The 20,232-nt window shown below is 50.7% G+C and overlaps 1 protein-coding gene across 3 annotated transcripts; it reads left to right on the top strand.

Annotated features, from left to right (window-relative positions):
- Nucleotides 1-6,050: 6,050 nt before the first annotated feature.
- HNRNPL (heterogeneous nuclear ribonucleoprotein L) lies at nucleotides 6,051-19,898 on the top strand. 3 transcript variants are annotated; one of them, XM_071209252.1, is made up of 14 exons: nucleotides 6,051-6,071; nucleotides 6,925-8,403; nucleotides 10,548-10,666; nucleotides 11,213-11,450; nucleotides 11,575-11,660; nucleotides 12,540-12,636; nucleotides 12,722-12,794; nucleotides 16,113-16,184; nucleotides 16,296-16,576; nucleotides 17,522-17,643; nucleotides 17,892-18,093; nucleotides 18,768-18,825; nucleotides 18,933-19,028; nucleotides 19,538-19,898. In XM_071209252.1, exons 2-14 carry the CDS (start codon nucleotides 8,140-8,142, stop codon nucleotides 19,594-19,596), a joined length of 1,767 nt encoding a protein of 588 aa, XP_071065353.1. In that variant the 5' UTR covers nucleotides 6,051-6,071; nucleotides 6,925-8,139; the 3' UTR covers nucleotides 19,597-19,898. The 3 variants fall into 3 exon arrangements, with proteins under 3 accessions (XP_071065353.1, XP_071065352.1, XP_058136192.1); XM_058280209.2 differs by lacking the exon at nucleotides 6,051-6,071 and having other exon boundaries at nucleotides 8,092-8,403; nucleotides 11,575-11,662; nucleotides 12,542-12,636; XM_071209251.1 differs by lacking the exon at nucleotides 6,051-6,071 and having other exon boundaries at nucleotides 7,430-8,403; nucleotides 16,113-16,576.
- The last annotated feature ends 334 nt before the right edge of the window (nucleotides 19,899-20,232 follow it).

Raw genomic sequence — 20,232 nt, 5'->3', positions numbered from 1 at the left:
GAAGACTCATAAATATATTTTTCTCTCCTAAAGGAGCAAGTGAGGGAAGTGAACTTGGCCCAGTGGTTAGGGCATCCGCCTACCACATGGGAGGTCTGCGGTTCAAACCCCAGACCTCCTTGACGCATGTGAGGCTGGCCCATGCGCAGTGCTGATGCACACAAGGAATGCCACCCTGCGTAGGGGAGCCCCACGCACAAGGAGTGCACCCCGTAAGGAGAGCCACCCAGTGCGAAAGAAAGTGCAGCCTGCCCAGGAATGGTGCCGCCCACACGGAGAGCTGACACAGCAAGATGACGCAACAAAAAGAAACAACAGATTCCCGAGCCACTGACAACAACAGAAGCAGACAAAGAACATGCAACAAACAGACACAGAGAACAGACAACTGGGGGGTGGGGAGGAAGGGGAGAGAAATTTTTAAAAAAACAAAAAACAAAGTCACATTTGAAAAAAAAGAGGAGCAAGTGAATAAGTCTAAACCTTTAATGGGACATGCTGCATATGATGGTTTAGAATGGCTTTAAATATTCTTACTGCAGCACAAGGTGGACCTGTGCCCTCATTAATGTTCAAAATTAGGAATGTATTCCTGTTCACTCCCAATGTTTCACAAGCTCTAAATCATACGCAAGAGTGCATACAGCACATTGATAAATTAGCAACTGACTCCCTATCTGACTGGTCTAATTCCCTTTCCTGGCCCTGGCGACCTGTCTTCAGGGGTCCACCAGCTTTTAGTGGAGGACTTCTGTTGTTCTCTTGTCTGATATAGTGTTGCCGTGGCATGTGGATGCAGCGTGCTATGGTTAGGCTGGCTGTCACGTGGGTGTGGATCGTGGCAGCCCAAGGCTCGGAAAGCACGGAGTTGCCTGTATGACACGGATATTCACTAATTTTAAAAAGTAACGAGCCTCCGCAGAGGAAAAGATTGTACAGATAGCTCTGTAAACTCGAATCTTCTCAAGGCTGTATGTTCCCTTCCTGGCATAACATCACCAGACACCATTGGTAACTCTTGCTGAAACGCTATTCTCATCCTCTGTGGAGTATCTTTGTTCTGAGGCCCCGTATATTGCCCCTCCTGTTCTCACCTCTTTGTGGAGTGCTACTTTCATTCTCCAGAGATCCTCTCCTGTCTGTAAGTCCCTATAAAACTCACGTCTGATTTAGTGCCTGGTGCGTTCTTTGGTCTTGCGGTTGCCCTGACCCGTGTCCTTCGGGAGATGGGCTGGAACGCATGGTCTCTATTCCACTCCAGAAAAAGCGAAGTCTTCATCTTTACGGCATTCCACAAGGGCCCACACGACTTGCCCCCGTCACCTCTCGGAACTTGTAGCTTCTCACTCACCTGTCGGTTGTTCTGTCCAGCCACTGGCCTCCCTTCGTTCTCACTTCTGTGCTTTTGCATTTACTGTTTCCTCTGGCTGAAATGTTTTCTTCTCCAGTTATTTCCATGGCATGTAAATATATAAACACACTCATACCTACACACACACACACACGTGCCAGGCCTGCTTTCAATAAGTAAATATAAGGTAAATGTGAATTAAAACCAATTTTAGGGAAGCGTATGTGGCTCAAGTGATAGAGCTTCCGCCTACCATGTGGGAGGACCTGGGTTTGATCCCTGGGGCCTCCTGATGAAAAAGAAGAAGAGAAAACATGCCTGCTTGGTGAGCCAGTGCCCATACAAGTGCCTACACGAGTACCCGCCCAAGTGCCCGTGTGGTGAGCCAGTGCCCTGTGCAAGTGAGTCACGCAGCAAGATGATGACACATCAAAAGAGAGACAAGGAGAGTCAAGGTGAAGCACAGCAGAAATCAGGAACTGAGGTGGCACAATTGACAGGGAACCTCTCTCCCCATCAGAGGTCTCCAGGGTCAAATCCCGGTGAATCCTAGAGGAGAAAAAATGAGAAAAGAAAACAACACAGACAGCAAAAACAGCAGGGTGGGAGGAGGGGAAGGGGGAATAAATAAATAAATCTTTAAATACAAAAAAACCAACAATTTTTACCCCTTACAGTAACAAGTGTAAAACATTTCACAGTATTTTTAAAATTGTAGGGAAACTGCTATTTTTATATATTAATGCTGGGAAGTCAAATTGTTACTGCTGCATATTGAGGGTGATTTGGTGAAAGAAATGCAAAATATACAAATTTGCAATTATTTTGGCAATGAACAAGAAAAAGATAATTAAAAAACCCTTATCTGTTTGGAAGGAATTACAATGGAAATTACAAAACATTTAAATCTGTAGAATGACACTAACTTGACACAGAAGGAAATTTATAGCCTCCAATGCTTATACTGGAATGAAGGAAAGGTTTGAACTGATGAGTCTATCCAAATTGAAGTTTTCAAAAAGAAGAGAAGAATAAATCCAAAGAAAGAAGGAAATAAGAAACAGAATGATGAATAACAATCAATGAAATAAAATTCACTTACTCTTTGAAATACCATTTTTAGGTACTCATCCTACAGATACGTTGACAAATGTGGAAAGTGATGTAGGTACCAGGTTGGTCATTGTGGCCCTGTTTATAACAGCCAAAGCCTAGGAACAACCTCAACGCCACCCACAAGATAGATTATGTGGGAAGCCGATGTGGCTCAAGCAATTGGGCTCCTGCATGGGAGGTCACGGGTTTGGTTCGCAATGCCTCCTGGAGAAGACGAAGCAAGTCAGCAAGCTGATGTAACAAGATGATGCAACAAGGAGACACAAAGAGGAAAGACAATGAGAGGCACAACAAAGCAGGAAGCTGAGGTGGCTCAAACGACTGAATGCCTCTCTCCCACATGGGGGCTCTCAGGTATGGTTCCTGGTGCCTCCTAAAGAGAAGACGAGCATACAGTGAATGGACACAGAGAGCAGACAGCGAGCACAAATAAGGGGCGGGGGGGATAAATAAATAATCTTTAAAAAGAAAAGATTATGGGACATCCATCTAATGGGAAACTATTCAGACATTTAAAAACTAGACATTAAAAGAAAAAGATTGTGGGACATCTAATGGGAAACTATTCAGACATTTAAAAACCAAGACCCTCTCATACACTGCTGATGGGATCAAACACACAGATACTTTGGAAAACAATTTGGCATGACCTGGTGATGTTGAAGAGGTGCACACAGCCCAGCAATTCTACAACCAGGTACGTGCTTGGACACTCACACGTGCACCAGAAAACTTTACTAGGAATGGTCAAAGGAGCACTTTTTCGTATTACCAAATGATTAGGAAAAGCCCAAATGGCTGCCATCAATAGAAGGAATAAATTGTGGTACATACATGCCATGGATTATTAGACAGCAGTGACGATGAGTGAACTAGAGATGTTCTAACCATCACAAATGAATCACAAAACTTACAGTACAGATGACATGGTTCTATTTTTATCGAGGCCTCAAACAGGACAAATGGAACAATAGTTTGTTTTAGGATACTAATAATCATAAAGAAAAGCCAGGCTATTATTAAGACACAATTCGGGATCATGGTTTTCTCTGAGAGCAGAGAGGGTGATGTGATTCGGGAGGGGCATGGAGAGGACTTCAAAAGAGCCGCGAATGTTTTATTTGTTAAGCTAGGTGGTGAGTTGCTGGGTATTTTATAATTTTAAAACAATGTTTTGGTATATAAACTGGCATGAGGGAGGAGGGAGACTTAGCTGCAAACTACCTGAGACAGTTTGATGTTTGCACCATTGTTGGTGCGTTAAAACATTTTAGATGAAAAAAAAAACTTGTTTTTTTTTTTTTTTTAAATGTGCAGGCCAGAGGAGCCCCCAGAGGAGAGGGACGGGTTGCTGAGGGTGTGTGAGGGCCATTATGCACAGGCCCCACGGTCACTGATGTGGATAGCTGGTCCTGGGAGGGCCCAGGGAGTGTGAGGGTTCTCCTCATACTTGCAGCATCTCCTAGTGGAGAGAGCCCCAGAAGGAGCTGGGGACTTTGGCCACCACTAAGAGCCCTGCAGGAGAGGTTGTGGGGGCGTTTTGAGCTGATCGTGTGGGCTCGACTTTCAAAGTCAATCCAGAACTTGCTTCCGTGCCCTCCACCCTGGCCCCACCACTCTCTTCTCCCGCCTGTCCTGTGAGGCAGCCTCCTCACTGTCTTGCTGTCCTACCTGCTGTCTGTCCCCACACGCCGTCACAGCGATCCTGTGAACACCTGAGTCGGATCAGGGCCCTCCTCTGCTCTCACCCTCACTGTGGCTTCAGTCTGCCTGTCGCCTCTCTGACCTCTCTCACCGCTTGCTCCCTTCCTCACCCTGCTCCATCCACACAGGCCTCCTCACTATTTCTGGAACACACCAGGCACATTTGTGTCTCAGGGACTTTGTAGTGACTGTTCCCTCTGCTTGGAATGCTCTTCCCCCAGTAGCCACATGGCTCCCCCCTTCACTCCCTCCTTCAGGTCTTTGTGCAGATGTCACATTCTCAGGGAGCCCTTCCCTGACCACCCATTTTGTGTGTGTGAGGTACCAGGCCTGGGGATTGAACCCTGGACCTTGTATGTGGGAAGCCGGTGCTCAACCACTGAGCCTCATCAGCTCCCGAGTTGGTTATTTCATTTGTTTGCTTGTTTGTTTTTTGTTTTATTTTGCTTTTAGGAGGCACCAGGAACTGAATCTGGAACCTCCCATGTGGGAAGCAGCTGCTCAGTGGCTTGAGCAATGCTCAAACTCCCCCTGAGCAATGTCCTCATACACACCCCATCCTTCTTCATTGTTTGATTTTTCTCCTCTTAGTCACCACATGTAGTTTATTTATCTTGTTCATTGTCCATGTAAAATGTCACCACCGGAGGGGAAGAAATTTTAGGTGTCTTGGTCATCACCATTTTATCCCAAGTGCTCCAAATAATGTTTGCTTAGTAAACACCAGTAGAATGAATGACCACTGGGCAGGCCCACTTCCAGTCCTCAAAGAGTCCCGGTTCTAGTGAAACGACATATATTAAACAAATAAACCAGGTATTTTCACACAGCAGTAAGAGGCGACAGGCAACTATGTTCACAGCTGTGTATGGGGATTAAGTAGGTTCAGCCAAGGTCTGTAGGATGAGTAAAGACCTGAGGCAAGAAATTCTAGGCGGAAAAACAGCCAGTGCAAAGGCCCTGAAGCTGACGTGAACTGTGGGCTTTGATGAACAGAAAGCTGGGTCGGTGAAGTCCAGAACAGCTGGAAAGGGGAAGGCCTAAGTTTCCAGGGGCCGGATCACAGCTCATGGGGTGTTAAGCAGGTGAGAGACTTGCTCTTCCAGGGGTGGTGACTTTGGTCTGTCCACTTGGGGCTCATTTGGAATCCGGACAGGCCTCCGAGGTCCCTCCCTGTCCCAGGCCTTCTAGGCACCTTTCAGGACAACCTTCTGCCTCAAGTGCTACTGCCACACCCCTTGTGGACGAGAGAACAGGGAACGGAGGCCCAGAAAAGCTAAATCACTTTCCCAAGGCCACAGAGCTACTAGATGCAGACTCCGTTTGGAACTCAGGCAGTCCGACTCCAGAGCCCTGGCCCTTAACCTCGTCCACACTGCCGCTCCGCAACCTTAACCCTAACAGGCCCTGCAGTGGAGCGCTTGAGAGCAGACAATTCGCGCCAAGCCCACTGACCAGCAGCGGTGGGACCTCGGGTTGGTCGGTGAGTCCCCTGCGCCCCAGTGCCCCCATCTACACCATGGACTTCCCAACATTTGCCCCAACCAAGTTGGCTGAGCCAGAGAAACCACCGCGTGAATCCCCAAGTTCACGACTTTCCGACGAGGCTTTTAAGGCGCGAGGAGGCGGGGAGAGGATGGGTTCGGGGAGAAAAAAGACGGGGAGCGCGAACGCGGCCGCTCCTCGGCCCTCCCATTCCCTCCAGGCGTTGCTGCCTCCAGGCAATCGCCGCGCAACTTTCGGTCTCCACCACTCCCCTCCCCGCACCGCACACGTTTCTCGCCCGCGGGCTGAAAAGCAGCCGCGGTCCCTTTAAGGCCCGCCCCTCCCTGCCCCAAAACTTCCCAGCGTCTGCTCCCAGTCCGACCCGGGACGGCCGGCCAGGCTCGCCGCCGAGCTGGTAGGGGCTGGGGGCGCGGGGCCGGGGAGGGCGCGGCGCCGCGGGCGGGAGGCGCCTCCCGGGGCCCGCGGCCGCCGCCCGCGGACGGGTGGGGGAGGGGCGGCGGCCCGGGGCGCGGGCGGCGGGGCCGCGGGGCCGCCCTCCGGGGCTGCGCGCGAGAGACGGCGCCGCGGGCCCGGGCCGCGCACGCCCGCGCGAGGGGCGTCCGGGCCCGGCGCGGGGGCGGGGCGGGGCCCCTCTTTCCCCTCCCCCCACCCGCATTCCTCTGACGTCGGGATCTCGCGACCCCGCCCTTCGGGGGACCCGCCCCGCCCGCCCGCCGCTGAGATCACGTGCTCGCGGCGTCGCGCCGCCCCGCCTTTCCGTCCCGCCCGCCCTTTGGGCCCCTCACCATGGGGGTGGCAGTGGCTGCGGTCCTCGTTGGCCCTCCTGAGGCGCTCGTCTCTAAACTACAGGCCCTCGTGGCTTGTCCCTGTCTTTTAGTGCCGTTGACCTCATTTCAAAACGGTTTCCCGAGGACCCTGCTTTCGGGAACTCCCAGAGGACCTTTGGGGGTGTCCCCGCATTTCCCAGGACTTTCTAAGTGGAGGCCCCTCCCCCAGCAGGCAGCCCTTGGCATGGGGTCCCAGGTCCGCCTCCGCGCCCCCCTCCCGCAGGACCTACGGCGGCCTTCCCCTAGGGCAGTCGCTCGTTGGGCCCTCGTGACTCTTTGAGGGAGGACGTTCTCTGCCAGGCTGTCCTCGGACGGACGCTTAGAGCACTGTAACGCCTCCCCTTTCAGAGCGCTCGTACCGTGCCAGGGTCACCCTCAGATAAGGCCGAGGCAGGGAACCCCACCTCTTTTCCCACACAGGCTTCCAGAGAAAGGGAAGAGACAATCATGGTCAGGACAGTCACGTGAAAGCCCGCCGCTCAGAGTGACCAGGGGTGACCTTGGAGGAAGCCCAGGAGTCTGGACTGTAGGCGCGAGGAAGCTTTTCAGAGGAGGGGACCTGTGAGCTGAGACCACAGGACCAGAGGATTTAGCCCTTCGTTCCGGCCGGGGTGGTGGTGGGGAAAGTGTTCCATGTGGAAAACCCCGCCCGGGTAAACAGCCCTCCCCTTCTGCGAACAGAACGACTGTGGCTGAATTTAGAGGTGGACAAACTGGACAGGGTCCGAAGACGGTCAGCAGCCGCGAATGGCTTTAAACTTGAGGGATAGGGTCAAATTTGGGTTTAAAAAAAATTATTCTGGCATTGTGAAGAGTAGAGGTGGAGAGGAATAGGATACAGTGATGGGGCGGGCTTGCTCCCGGCTCAGCATACAGCAGGCACTCAATAAATATTTCTGTACGCCAGGCCTTCGTCCCCTAGAGGGCGGCCCTATCTCCGGAGGCAGCGACAAGTAAGTTCGCGCATGCGTTCTCGCTTCCGATCCTTTCTAGACTTTGCCAAAGACCACCTACCCGCCTGGGGGACTCCCCTTTAGTACACGCAATCGGAAGCCATTAGTAGTCCTGCCATCTGGTCAGAGGAGGCGGTCCACTCCTCATTGGCCAATCAGGTGGAGACGCAGAAGACAGACACAGAAGAGTAACCATTAGAAAGAAGCAAAAGGGAGGACCTTTCTTGTCTCTTTGCGGAGTGGCGTAGAAAGGCAGTCGACGGTACTGAATGTGAAAGAATTCGGTTTGATGGATTAGTCAGTAACCCAATGAAAGGGGGAAGTAGGCGGACCTAACCAGGGAGGTCTTGGGGAGCGTCGTGCCTATCAGATGCTCCCTGGGAGGACAGCCTGGGAGTCTAGTGCTAGAAATTGGACCTATCAAATTCGAGTTTATTTTAAGGCGGCGGGGTTGAACACATGACTGGCAGAAAGGACTCGCCTATAAGAAGTGTCCCAGACAAATGAGGGCGGGCCCTACTGCAGAACGGCGTGGGAAGTACCCAATAGGCACGCAAAGCGTGGGGAGGCTTCCCCTCCCCCCGCGGCGGGACGAGTGGCTCCCCCTATCGGGTGGGGGCGGTGTGTGACGGGCATGTCCCTCCCCCAATGAGAGGCGGGGGGAGGCGGGTTCTGTGCCGCCATGTCGCGGAGGCTGCTGCCCCGGGCGGAGAAGCGGCGGCGGCGACTGGAGCAGAGGCAGCAGCCGGACGAGCAGCGGCGGCGGGCGGGAGCGATGGTGAAGATGGCGGCGGCAGGCGGCGGAGGCGGCGGAGGCCGCTACTACGGCGGCGGCAGTGAGGGCGGCCGGGCCCCTAAGCGGCTCAAGACTGACAACGCCGGCGACCAGCACGGAGGCGGTGGCGGTGGCGGTGGCGGAGCTGGGGCAGCGGGCGGCGGCGGCGGGGTGAGGCCAGGGCCCTAGGCGCCGGGGGCGACCAGCACGGGAGAGAAAATTCCCCACTTTGGGGGTATTCATTTTGGGGGGAATCTTCTGCGCAAGCGCCCAGGCTCTCGCGCCGTTGACGGGGCGGGAGTGGGGGAGGGGCAGGCGTTGGGCAAACGGCGGGGTTGGCGCGAGGACAGGCGTTTGCGCCTGCGCGCAACCCTGAGCGTGGAGGGGGGTGCGGAGGAGGCGTCTGGCTCTGCGGATGGGGTAACTGCGCAGGCGCCGCGGCCCAGCGTGTAGGGTCTGGACACGCGGCTGGGCCAGTTTTTTTTTTTTTCTTTATCTTGTTCACTGGCCCTTGTGCGCAGGCGCCCTACTCCTGCTAAGCCTCGTGGGCGGTTAGAGGGGTGCACCTCGTGAGCGGGAAGGAGTGGGCTGTGGCCTGGTGGGCGCCTGAGAAGACAATTCCTTCCGGTCAAGATTTAATCTCTGTATTGTCACGGCAAGTCTGGATGCAGAAAATGATTTGTTTGAAGATATTCTCCAGCAGTGGGACAAACTATGGTCCCTAGTCTTTTACCATTTGGGAGTTGAGGCGAGGTTACATTTCAGGGGGTTCAGGGACCCTCATACTCTAGGTTAAGAAGCTGGGTGCACTCCAAATTGTATATATATGAAAGTGGTTGAAGTGAAAAATAATCACGTTTATATTTTACCACAGTAGAAATTTAGAAAGAAAAAAGCTGGGAGTGGTAGAGTTGGTTGGTGGAAGTGGCTCAGCCTCTAGTCTGGGAACTCCTCCTTTCAAGTTCTTAAAGTCCTCTCCTCTTCAGCTACTTTAAGGTTTTTCAGGTTTAGTGGCAATCCATTACTATGATTTAGGGACATTTTGATTCACACCAGGCTTTGTTGTTTTTTTTTTTTTTTCCCCTTAAGATTTAAGGTCCCATGTCCCCAGCCCCTGTTCTGTGTCTGTCCACTATGTGCATCTTAGTAGGAGGACCGGGAACCAAAGCCGGGACCTCCCATGTGCGAGGGAGGCGCCAATGGCTTGGGCCATCTCTACTCCCGGTTGTTTACATTTTAAAGATCTCTTAATTGAATTAAAAATCTTTCTCTGAGGTAAGGAGGATTCCTGATTTACAACGGAAGAAAGGAGCTTAGGTCATATAGCTAGAAAGGGTCAGGACTGGGGTTAGAACTCAGGACTGGGCAACTCCAGACAGCTGAGCTGGTAACCACCAGGCCATTGTGTTTCCTGTGGCTTCTGTGATTCATTCCTGAAATAGAATCCAAATCTGCCCCTGTTCTATGGGCTTCCACTTCCTGGTGGCTCTCTGGATGGGAGACTGGGCCTGGAGCCTAGGAGAGGTAGAGGAGAAAGTTAATTTTCTCCTGTTTACCCAGGGGCTTCTATCTGCGATGGTGGAAAGGATAGTTCCCCTGGGAAGGCCTCTGTCTTGGTTCTTAGTAATTTGGGTCAGAAGTTTCTCTTTTTTTCTGGAAGACCTTCCTCACCTTGTTTTCCCTTAGTCTGGCTACTTTTCAAAGCACACCTTGGTGGGGAGAGGTAGTAAAGGCTAGGAGTGGCTGAGACAGGCTTGGTTGCTCAGGCACATGTTGGATAACCCTAACTGGAGCTGGGCGTAGGGAATAGTACTGATAGATAGTGATGGTAGTAGCTTCCTCATCTAGAGAATGGGTAGAGAAGCTAGGGCAGGTGCAAAGGGGAAGTCCTGATTCAGACTGCAGCAGACCATTGTTTGCTAGGCCCTTCCTACCAATGGTGTCCCTTTTCCAAGCCACTCTATTTTCCCATATTTCTTTGATTGCAAGAGCATTGGGAAGAGAGGCAGGCCCCTGGAGGAATATAAGATTTGGGACTTGTCTGGTCCTCCATTCTCCCTGCCTTAGAATCTAATGCCTTAGAATCTAAAGCAAGCACAAATGGGCAAGTGGCTCCCCACTCAGGACCTCTGCTCTGCTGGTTCAGAATCCTTTTGGGGTGATTGATTTGAATTGCTACTTGTCATCTGCCCTGAGTCCTTCCTGGGTGACACTCAACTGTCTTAATTTAACTGGGTCCCCAACAGGATAGAGGCTAGTCAGCCAGTGTTCTGTTCAGAAAATGAAAACCTTGTTTCTGTTTTTTTTTTGCTCAGGAGAACTACGATGACCCGCACAAGACCCCTGCTTCCCCAGTTGTCCACATCAGGGGCTTGATTGACGGTGTGGTGGAAGCTGACCTTGTGGAGGCCTTGCAGGAGTTTGGACCCATCAGGTACTGGGCTCAGAGGCCATGGGTAGAGTCTCCAGTGAAGTCGACTCTTGGTTTCTCGTTGGAAGTAGGAACTTCCCATTCTGAGCGGGAGTCCTTTGGATAGGTCCTGGCACTCCTCTAATCTTGGGGTTAGCCATTGAGTCAGAGCATAGCAAATTCTGTCTTTTCTTCTGGCCTATTTTCTGCTTCTGCCTTGTAATTTCCGGTCGTCAAGTATTAAGTATGTAGCACGTGTTAGGTACTGGAAACGGGTGCCCAAAAATGTCCGGTATTCCTCCAAGACACTTGTCTACCCAGAGTGATGAGCACTTTGATAGGGAAAGCCTAAAAGTCTGTGGGAGAGTTCTTACTTAGGTGAGGACCAGTCAGAAGGTTTCCCAAAGGAGGCATTGACTTAAGCTCCACCTCTTTGGCCTGTTGCACCTTCGTGGCATGGAGCATTCATGTCAGGAAACCATGGAGTCAGTTCACAGAAAATTGGAGGGCATCTTCCTTCTTTTATCTCCATTCTCTTGAGAAGATTGAAACCTGTTTTTCCTTTGCCAGCTATGTGGTGGTAATGCCTAAAAAGAGACAGGCACTGGTGGAATTTGAAGATGTGTTGGGGGCTTGCAACGCAGTGAACTACGCAGCTGACAACCAAATCTACATCGCTGGTCACCCAGCTTTTGTCAATTACTCTACCAGCCAGAAGATCTCCCGTCCTGGGGACTCGGATGACTCCCGGAGCGTCAACAGTGTGCTTCTCTTTACCATTCTGAACCCCATCTATTCCATTACCACGGTGTGTACCAGTAGCTATTCTTTAGGCTGACTCTGTGAGGTCCCCTCCCTTCCTCCCTGTCCCCTCCCCTGAGTCAGACTGCCTTGCCAGCACCCCTTCATCTTGCCTGTTTTCGCTTTTACAGGATGTTCTTTACACTATCTGTAACCCTTGTGGCCCTGTCCAGAGAATTGTCATTTTCCGGAAGAATGGAGTCCAGGCCATGGTGGAATATCCTTTACTAGGAAACAAGTCTTCCTTGGGATGGGAATTCTCACAGGGATTGTCAGGGGTCCATTTTTTCAACCAGCATCTCTCCCTTGAATGTGCTAGATGCCTGCATGTGCCAGATTCCTACGTAGAGCCCATGGTTTGATGGGAGAGATAGTTAAAAACAAGTAATTGGACTTAGAGACTAGAGCTGTAATTTTAAAAGTACTGTGAGATGTAAGGGGTAAGGAATGTGAAAGGGCATCTGGAAAAGTCTCTGAGAAGGTGATGTTCTGTTTACAGAAGGTCATAGAGGGTAGTAGAGGGAATAGCCTCTGCATAGGCTCTAAGGTGGGAATGAGCTTACTGTTGCACAAACCAAAAGATGAGGGCCTGAAGAGTAACTGGCAAGGGGGAGAGGGTTGTGATAAACATTGGTAGTAGTTAACAGGGCATTCTGTTAACTTGAGGCTTGGCTTGGGGCTTTGGGGAGTCCATGGTAGAATTTTCAGGCAGAGCTTATAATCATAGAGATTGATGAAGTTGCACTGAAGTGGTTAGACTTAGTCAAATGGCAGCAGTGAGAGGTAGAGGGTTGGTCAAAAGATGATTTGGCCTGGAATTGGTGGCAGAGGAATTAGCTGCCAGCAGCACCTCTGAGTCAGTGGGATGGGGTGGGAGGGCAGTTGGATAACTCCAATGACTTTTCACCCCGGGCAACGCTCCATTCACCTCCAGATTTGTTTTCCCCCTGAGACTGTTGATAAAGGGCAGTGAACTGACCCCAGAGTTAAACATGCACCAGTCTTTGGATACCAACCTAACTTGATCTCTTTCTGGGACAACTCAAAGTCCTTCCCAAAGAGCTCCTGTATCAAGACTTTCCTTAATTTCGCTTACATTTGATTCTGTGCAGAGTGCCCAGCGGGCCAAGGCCTCCCTCAATGGGGCTGATATTTACTCTGGCTGTTGTACTCTGAAGATTGAATATGCGAAGGTAAGTCTTGAAAGTGACTGCCCTTGTCAACTCTGGATGAGCTAGGCCATGGCTGATCTTAAGCTTTGTTTTCTTGTCACTGCAGCCTACACGCCTGAATGTGTTCAAAAATGATCAGGATACTTGGGACTACACAAACCCCAACCTCAGTGGACAAGGTAATCCTAACGGCCACTTTGTTCTAAACACACCCGCCTTGCCTTCACTTGACTAGCGCACTTGATAGACCTGGGCTCAGGGTTATGTAATGCCATTGGGCTCCCTGTGGACATGGGTGGGCCTTGGGGGTCAGACAGTCTAGAAAAGCACACCCCAGTGGGAGAAGGGTAAACAAGAGGCCTCTGCTTCTTGGAACCCTTTGATGTGGCTGAGGGTGCAGAATTAAGGCAGAGGTTTGGAACAGAAGATGGGGAGCCAAGGCCACTGGGATGAAGGCAGAGTGATGGCTCTTAACCCAGTAGCAGCCCCCACCTGGATTCTGCTGCTTCCTTCTAAGAGCCTGGCTAGGGTCACTGACTCTGCATTCTTGCTGGCTTAGGAATGGTCCTTTCGCTCTCTGTTGTTGAGGGTCTGATTGTGGGGCCAAGAGATTGGGGAGGTGATGAAGGTTCTCCATGCTCTTGGCAGCAGAGCCTTCAAACAAGTTGACCTTATGAACATGGGACACCCTGGATTGAGCAGGGCGGACACATCTCACCTCACTGGCAGAGGAGACTCAACATCTCTGCAGAGGGCCCAAATGGACAATCCCTTTCCTAGGATCTGTCAAAGATGGCTTGTCTTTGATAGGGAGAGGTGGAGGATTGCCTTTGAAAAAGAGTGGCACCCCCTCAGCAGGACCATCCCTCTGTGTGTCTCTTGGTCTGATATGTCGGACTAGGCCATGGGCTGAGGGAGGAGGCTGGTTGCTGACATCGCACAGGTCTTGGGACGCCAGAGGCCCCCATTCCTAGACAGGCCTATCTTGCTTGTCCTTGCAGCTGGGAAGCAGTGGTGGGGTGGGCTAGACTCCCCAGGACCCACGGTGGGCCCTGTGGGCTCAGCTGCCCCCTCCAAATGTCTTGGGCAAATTGGTGACCGAATGAATGTACCAGAGCGGGCAATGGCATTACATGACTGCTAACAGAAACATGGCAACCAACCATTTCTTCTCCAAGGAACATAAGTAGAAGATGTGCAGACCGGCAGGGGCTAGTGGCAGGGGCTGGCTGTACATTGGTTTTGATGCCTCGCAGCTTTGGCCGCCCCAGGGCTGGGGGCCAAAGAACAAGAGCTGATGAGGTAACCTGGAGTGAGGGCTGTGCTTCGCCACTCCCTCAGGAACCATACTTCAGCGGCTCTGCCTCTGCACATTGCTCACCAACACACAGGGTAGAAAACCACTAGCTCTTCCTGGAGAGAACAGAACATGCAGCCTCCACCACGTCCCCAGAAACAGCCGCAGACTTGAGCTCACTACATCAAGAACACCACACCGCGCTCCAAGGAACAGCTACAAGCACAGAGGCAGACAGAGACAAAGAGAGAAAGAGACGCAACATGGCAGCAGACACTGCTTTTTTATTAAACATTAAAAAAGTCAAAATCCAAGCAAACTTGAACCCGAGAATGTACACAGAAGTAGGAAACACAGAGAACAGAGCTCTCCCAGCCAGCCAGCGGTGCTCTTTTCGGAGAACGTTTCATAGACTGAAGTAGATTCCATGGGCCTCCAAGACAATAGGATCCTCTCTCCATTCCTCGCCATATGGGTGTTTTTTTGTTTTTGTTTTTGTTTTTTTTAAGTCCTTTGGTTTGGGGAGGGCCTTCTTTTCTGTTTTGATATTTTTATTTTTTCTGCAGTCACCGGCTGCCAACATAATCTGCACCAACTGGAGATCAGAAACCAAAAAAAAAAAAACTTAAACCACAACAGCAACAACAAAAAAAATCAAAAAACCAAAACAGACCTAAAACCAGACAGCCAAACAGCTCAGAGGCACACAGTTACCTGCTGGCGGGTAACTGGGCGTGCTCCCGAGGCCAGAGCGCGGGCATAGTGGGGCCACTGGCACACTTCATAACCAGGAGACACGCACATGGAGCGCTACACAGCCAGAAGCACCGCACCACCGCACTGCAGCACATAAATGTGAGGAGCTGACAACACGGAGGGACACTACCCACTTCATACACCTTTATTTTCCACTTTTCTGGTATCTTCTGAGGACAGAACATCTGTGAGCCAATTTTGATTTAATCAAAACATTGACTTTTAAAAAGAATTCTTTAAAAAAAATTTGTAGCGGATGTGTACCGTAACTTGTATTTATGACTGTAAAACCATGTGATGCAGGGTCGCAGTGTATGTTTGATGGGACGCCATCTTTCAGAACTGTGCTAACTCACTGTTGAAGCGTCCAATGGTAAGAGAAAATACAGATTTGTTTTTTGTGACAAATGGACATTGTACTCTGTACTTCTGCTGTAAGTAGCCCTTTTCCATCTTTGTAATGACTGATGGTTGAAATAAAACCCAGGCTGGGTGGCAGGAAAGGGCAGTGATCTTGAGCCCAAGGCTTTTTGGAGTCAGCCAGACCTGGGTTTAAATTTGAGCTCAACCACTAACTTGCACTGTGACTTTGGGCCAAAGTGTCTTTTAAGTTGCTCAGTTAAAAGTTGACTGCTCATTTTCCTTATCTGTAAAATGGGATCAAAGTAGTACCTACCTCATAGGGTTGTTGTGAGGAATTCCGGAAGCTGTGATGTCTGTGATGTCACTCAAGCGCTCAGAGAATGGCAATGGTTCTGAACTGCAGCTGGGGTTGGGAGGTGGGTCTGCGCCATTGTCTGGGTCTGAGATGTCAATGCCTTGTACACACGGTTGCTCGTTTGAACTGATTTCATGATGTTACCCTACTCATGATGTTGTCAGCTCTTACTCTCTTTGGGTCAGACATGGTTCGGGAGGGTGACTGGGACCAGGATTGAGAGAGGTTGCCTGGAAGAGTGTGGCCTAGAGCTTCTAGAACTTTGGGGTTTGGAGGGCCAGCTTTGGTCTTTGCCCTTCCCTGGGTTATTTCTCATTCTTATCCTTCTCTCCCTTCATTCATTGGGAGATATTTTCAAAAGCTGTTTTTGGCCCACAGAGTATTTGTCAGGTTTCTATAATACCTGGAAGTTCCCAAGAGCTCAGCTTCCCATCAGGACCAAGGCAGATAGAGCGAACCCTGGAACTTAGCTTAATCCTTCACAGAAAAGAAACCAGATCTCAGTGTGGGCAGGGGAAGAACATTGGGCTCTGGCCTTGAGGTTTGAAGGCTTCGTGCCCTTCCCTGGACCCAGCCATAGGAAGGAGGCCCCAGCAGCCCTGCAAGGAACGAGAGTTTGCAGCACGGCTCAGAAGAACTGAGGGACTCTGAGGCTAGCCTCTATAGCCAGGAGGGAGAGAGACACCCCCTTTTGAGTTAGGCGCTAACTGTTTTCTCTGTCTGCAGGTGATCCTGGCAGCAACCCCAACAAACGCCAGAGGCAGCCCCCTCTCCTGGGAGACCACCCCGCAGAATATGGTGAGGGCAGGGGGTTCCCCTCCGTGGACTCCCGTGGCTCACATGCCCCTGCCCGCCGCCCGCTGCGCAAATTCTCACCCGGCCTCCCTCTCTTTCCTTCCCACCCCCCAGGAGGGCCCCACGGTGGGTACCACAGCCATTACCATGATGAGGGCTATGGGCCCCCCCCACCTCACTACGAAGGGAGACGGATGGGCCCACCAGTAGGGGGTCATCGCCGGGGCCCAAGCCGCTATGGCCCCCAATATGGTCACCCCCCACCCCCTCCCCCACCACCTGAGTATGGCCCCCACGCTGACAGCCCTGTGCTCATGGTCTATGGCTTGGATCAGTCTAAGATGAACTGTGATCGAGTCTTCAATGTCTTCTGCTTGTATGGCAATGTGGAGAAGGTGAGCTTTTGCTAGGTCTACTGCTTTCATTGTAGACATAGCAGGCAGGTTGATATCTGAGGGAGGCCCCAGGCCTCATAGTTTTCCAGTCTGTGAAGAGGGAGAGAGAGCCATTGTGAGCAGGAATCTTGGCTAGGAGCAAGTACATCCAAAGTGGGGAACTCGATTAACTTGGCTATCAGCTACAGACCAAGGGGGTGTTTTGTTGTGAGTTTTCACCATTAAAGAGCCAGGGCAAAATCATAAAAGTACTTACCTTCATAAATACAAAAATTTCTAAAATATCTTAAAATTTGCTCATTAAAGTTAGAAATCATTGTGAAAGGGTTTCGTCTGAAAAACTTGAGATAATCTGGCAACACTGGTCCTTCTGGAATAGTTGGCTGACCATGTGAGAGACCATGGTGGTTTTTACAACACACCTACCTGGGTCTTGAAAGCCTTTGAGTTTGTAGCACCTGGCTTGGACCCTTAATATGACAGTAGTACCTGAAATGTGTTGGGTGTTTTTTGTCATATGTACTAGATACTGTTAAAAAGTGATTTATATATAGTACCTTGCTTCATTTTCCCAGTAATCCTTAATGAGACAAGTAAGGAACTTGAAGTATGAAGGTTTACTAACTCATCCGGTATCTGTGCTTACAGACAGAATGTTGAAAACAGCTGTTTTATTTTCCTGCTGTACACGCTGTTTTCTGTTCTTCCTGAGTCTTGTCCTGCACTTATGCAAAACTGCCTGGGTCTGCTGCCTATTGTGGGTTGAGCCCTTGTTTTGAGCCAGACATTCCTGTCTGGTCCTCCTGATGTCTTGTTGATAAATGGGATGGGGGATCCTAGATCCACAGCAGGAGTTGTTTCTAGTTAACTTGGAAAGGGCTGGAAAAGGGTGCTTGGCAACTGGGTGGTAATAGTCACTGTGGCTACCGGATGCTCTCTCCCAAGGTGAAATTCATGAAAAGCAAGCCAGGGGCCGCCATGGTGGAGATGGCTGATGGCTATGCTGTAGACCGGGCCATCACCCACCTCAACAACAACTTTATGTTCGGGCAGAAGCTGAATGTCTGGTAGGTGCTCCGGTCTCCAGTGTGAGGAGGGTTAGAGAGGGACTGAGGAGAGAAGGGGAGGGGGCAGTGAGGGGGTGCCTGGGTATGTTCCCACAGGTTCCTCTGAGGCAGTGGGAGAATGTGGGTCAGCTTTGCTGTAGTTCTCAGTGCTCTTCTCAGGCACGCTCAGCACTACCAGACAGAAATGGCCACAGCGAGGGCTTAGGGGCCAACTTTTGGGTCTGACAAAGGCTCCTTTTTTCTCCTAGTGTCTCCAAGCAACCAGCCATCATGCCCGGTCAGTCATACGGGCTGGAGGACGGGTCCTGTAGTTACAAAGACTTCAACGGTTCGAGGAACAATCGGTTCTCCACCCCAGAGCAGGCAGCCAAGAACCGCATCCAGCACCCCAGCAATGTGCTACACTTCTTCAATGCCCCTCTGGAGGTGACTGAGGAGAACTTCTTTGAGGTAGGTGCTGTGGTACTTTTTTAGGTAGTTGGTCCCTCACCACAACTGTCAATAGTAGATCGTTCATTTACTTTTTCAATAATTATCAATTGAGTTCTGGCTCTGCCAGGCCCTGGGTTGGGTGCTGGTGACAAAGCAGGCAGGGATCAGAATACCAGGTTCCAGCTCACAGTCTAGACAGGGTGAGAAAGGCATCTTCTAGCAACAGTAGAATTCATCTGCTGGGAAAGATTCCTTACAGGCCCAGTGATTAAGTCAATCTCAGAATACCTGCCTTGGTGCCTAGATAACATCAGCACGTAGGATCCTGATAGGCGCAGTCAGAGAATTAGAGCAGCTTGAGGGATGAGGGAGGAACCCCAACTGGTAGCGTGGGCCTTCTCTGGGCTGAGATGTTGCCATTCAGTTCTGCACAGGTTTACCTAGTGCTTGATATACACCCAAATGGCTGCTGGAGATAGGAAATTTTCCAAGTTTTCTCTATTGCCCTTGGCAACATAATGAGAGTGGTGTTTATAAGCCTTTCTTTGTGTCACAGAGATCTTAGAAAATGTGATAAAAGCTAGACATGCTTACTCACGAAAATTATAAGTATGCTCACATAGGATGTGTGTCTGCTTGAGTTCTTGCACGTGGCAGTACTTGTTTCTGAATCTGTTTTCTGCCCTTTACAGATCTGTGATGAGTTGGGAGTGAAGCGGCCATCTTCTGTGAAAGTGTTCTCAGGCAAAAGTGAGTCTACTGTTTCTGCCATCTCCAAATTCCTTGGCTGTAGGTGGGCAGCTCCCTACCTACTGTTCACTTTGGCCTGAGCCTTTTTCTCCTTGCTTTCCAATCAGGTGAGCGCAGCTCTTCTGGGCTGCTGGAGTGGGAATCCAAGAGTGATGCCCTGGAGACGTTGGGCTTCCTGAACCATTACCAGATGAAAAACCCAAGTGAGTATCTGTGTGTCCTGGAGTGTTATCCTCTGGTGGCCTAATAGTTGGCTGGCTTCAGGCCAGAGTGGGCCCTTCTTGCCACTGAGATAGGGCCCCAGAGATTTCTTAACTGGCTGACATAGGCAGACAGGACCTGGTCGTCAGGAAAGGCAGCCTGATCCTCCCCATGGGAGGGCCGCCTAGCTGCTTGCTGCTACCCACTCTACCAGCTTGGGATTGTGAGTTGCTCAGGCTTGTCCTCCAGGGAGCTGACCTGTTCACTGCATTAGAAGCTGCCAGTAACCCCCTAACAGTGTCGGTCAGAGGCTGGCCTATACAGTATCCATGAAGAAGGTACAGTAGCCAGTAGCTCAGATATGCTCGCTCAGTTGCTGGGGCCATCCCATTGCCCTGGGCATTTGAATGGTAGAAAATGGGGAATGTGTGCCTAAATAAGGGAAATGGGGCGGGGAGGGGGGCAGTCTTGGAGTATGGGCCTGGCCAAACCTCTCTCCTCTCTCTCGCAGATGGTCCATACCCTTACACCCTGAAGTTGTGTTTCTCCACCGCTCAGCACGCCTCCTAATTAGGTGCCTAGGAAGAATTCCATCTGAGCAGGAAAACAATTTTCTTTCCTTCATGCTGTTTTTTGTTTGTTTGTTTTTCAAAAGTTCTTGTATTCTTTTTTTTTTTAATGCTAGGTTATTAGAGGCTTAACCATAATGGAAATGCTGGAAGTTGGGAGGGGGAGGGGAACTGATATCTCCCAAGATTAACCTTCACTTTTTAAAGATTATTGTACATGTGATTTTTTTTTCCTGTTCATATATTTGTGCTGCCCATGTACACTTGGCACATTTCAATAAAATTGTTTGGAAAATAAACATAGCACATGCTGGGATTCCACTGTGTCTGCTTCCCCCCTGCCCACTCAGTCCTTAGAAGTGCAGGCAGGACCAGGCACAGCCCTGGACCCCTCCCAGTGCCCCAGGCCTGCTAGAGATGCAGACCCTGCTGTGAGGAGGAAGGAAACAACCTCCGCCAAGACTGCAGACCAGGAGTGATGCTGGATTTTGAGGAAAATCTAGGAGGCCTGCCCAAGCAAGCCCAGTCTAGTTGGATAATCAATGTGAATGTGTTAAAAAAAATTTTTGAGGAATAAATGGGGTGGGGGCATGCACCTGCCAAGAAAGTACCTGATTTTTTTAAAAAGGAAACCCTT

This window comes from Dasypus novemcinctus, chromosome 18, assembly GCF_030445035.2.
Source record: "Dasypus novemcinctus isolate mDasNov1 chromosome 18, mDasNov1.1.hap2, whole genome shotgun sequence".
Classification (NCBI taxonomy): domain Eukaryota; kingdom Metazoa; phylum Chordata; class Mammalia; order Cingulata; family Dasypodidae; genus Dasypus; species Dasypus novemcinctus.
Note: the sequence above shows the minus strand (reverse complement) of the source record. Positions and strands in the feature narration are given on the sequence as shown.

What these genes read in the sequence shown, in the direction of transcription:
- HNRNPL (XM_071209251.1), top strand. Translation starts at nt 8,140, where the DNA reads ATGTCGCGGAGGCTGCTGCCCCGGGCGGAGAAGCGGCGGCGGCGACTG. An exon ending in CAGCGGGCGGCGGCGGCGGG is followed by an intron (nt 8,404 to 10,547) that starts GTGAGGCCAGGG and finishes TTTTTTGCTCAG; the next exon opens with GAGAACTACGATGACCCGCA. An exon ending in TGTATGGCAATGTGGAGAAG is followed by an intron (nt 16,577 to 17,521) that starts GTGAGCTTTTGC and finishes CTCTCTCCCAAG; the next exon opens with GTGAAATTCATGAAAAGCAA.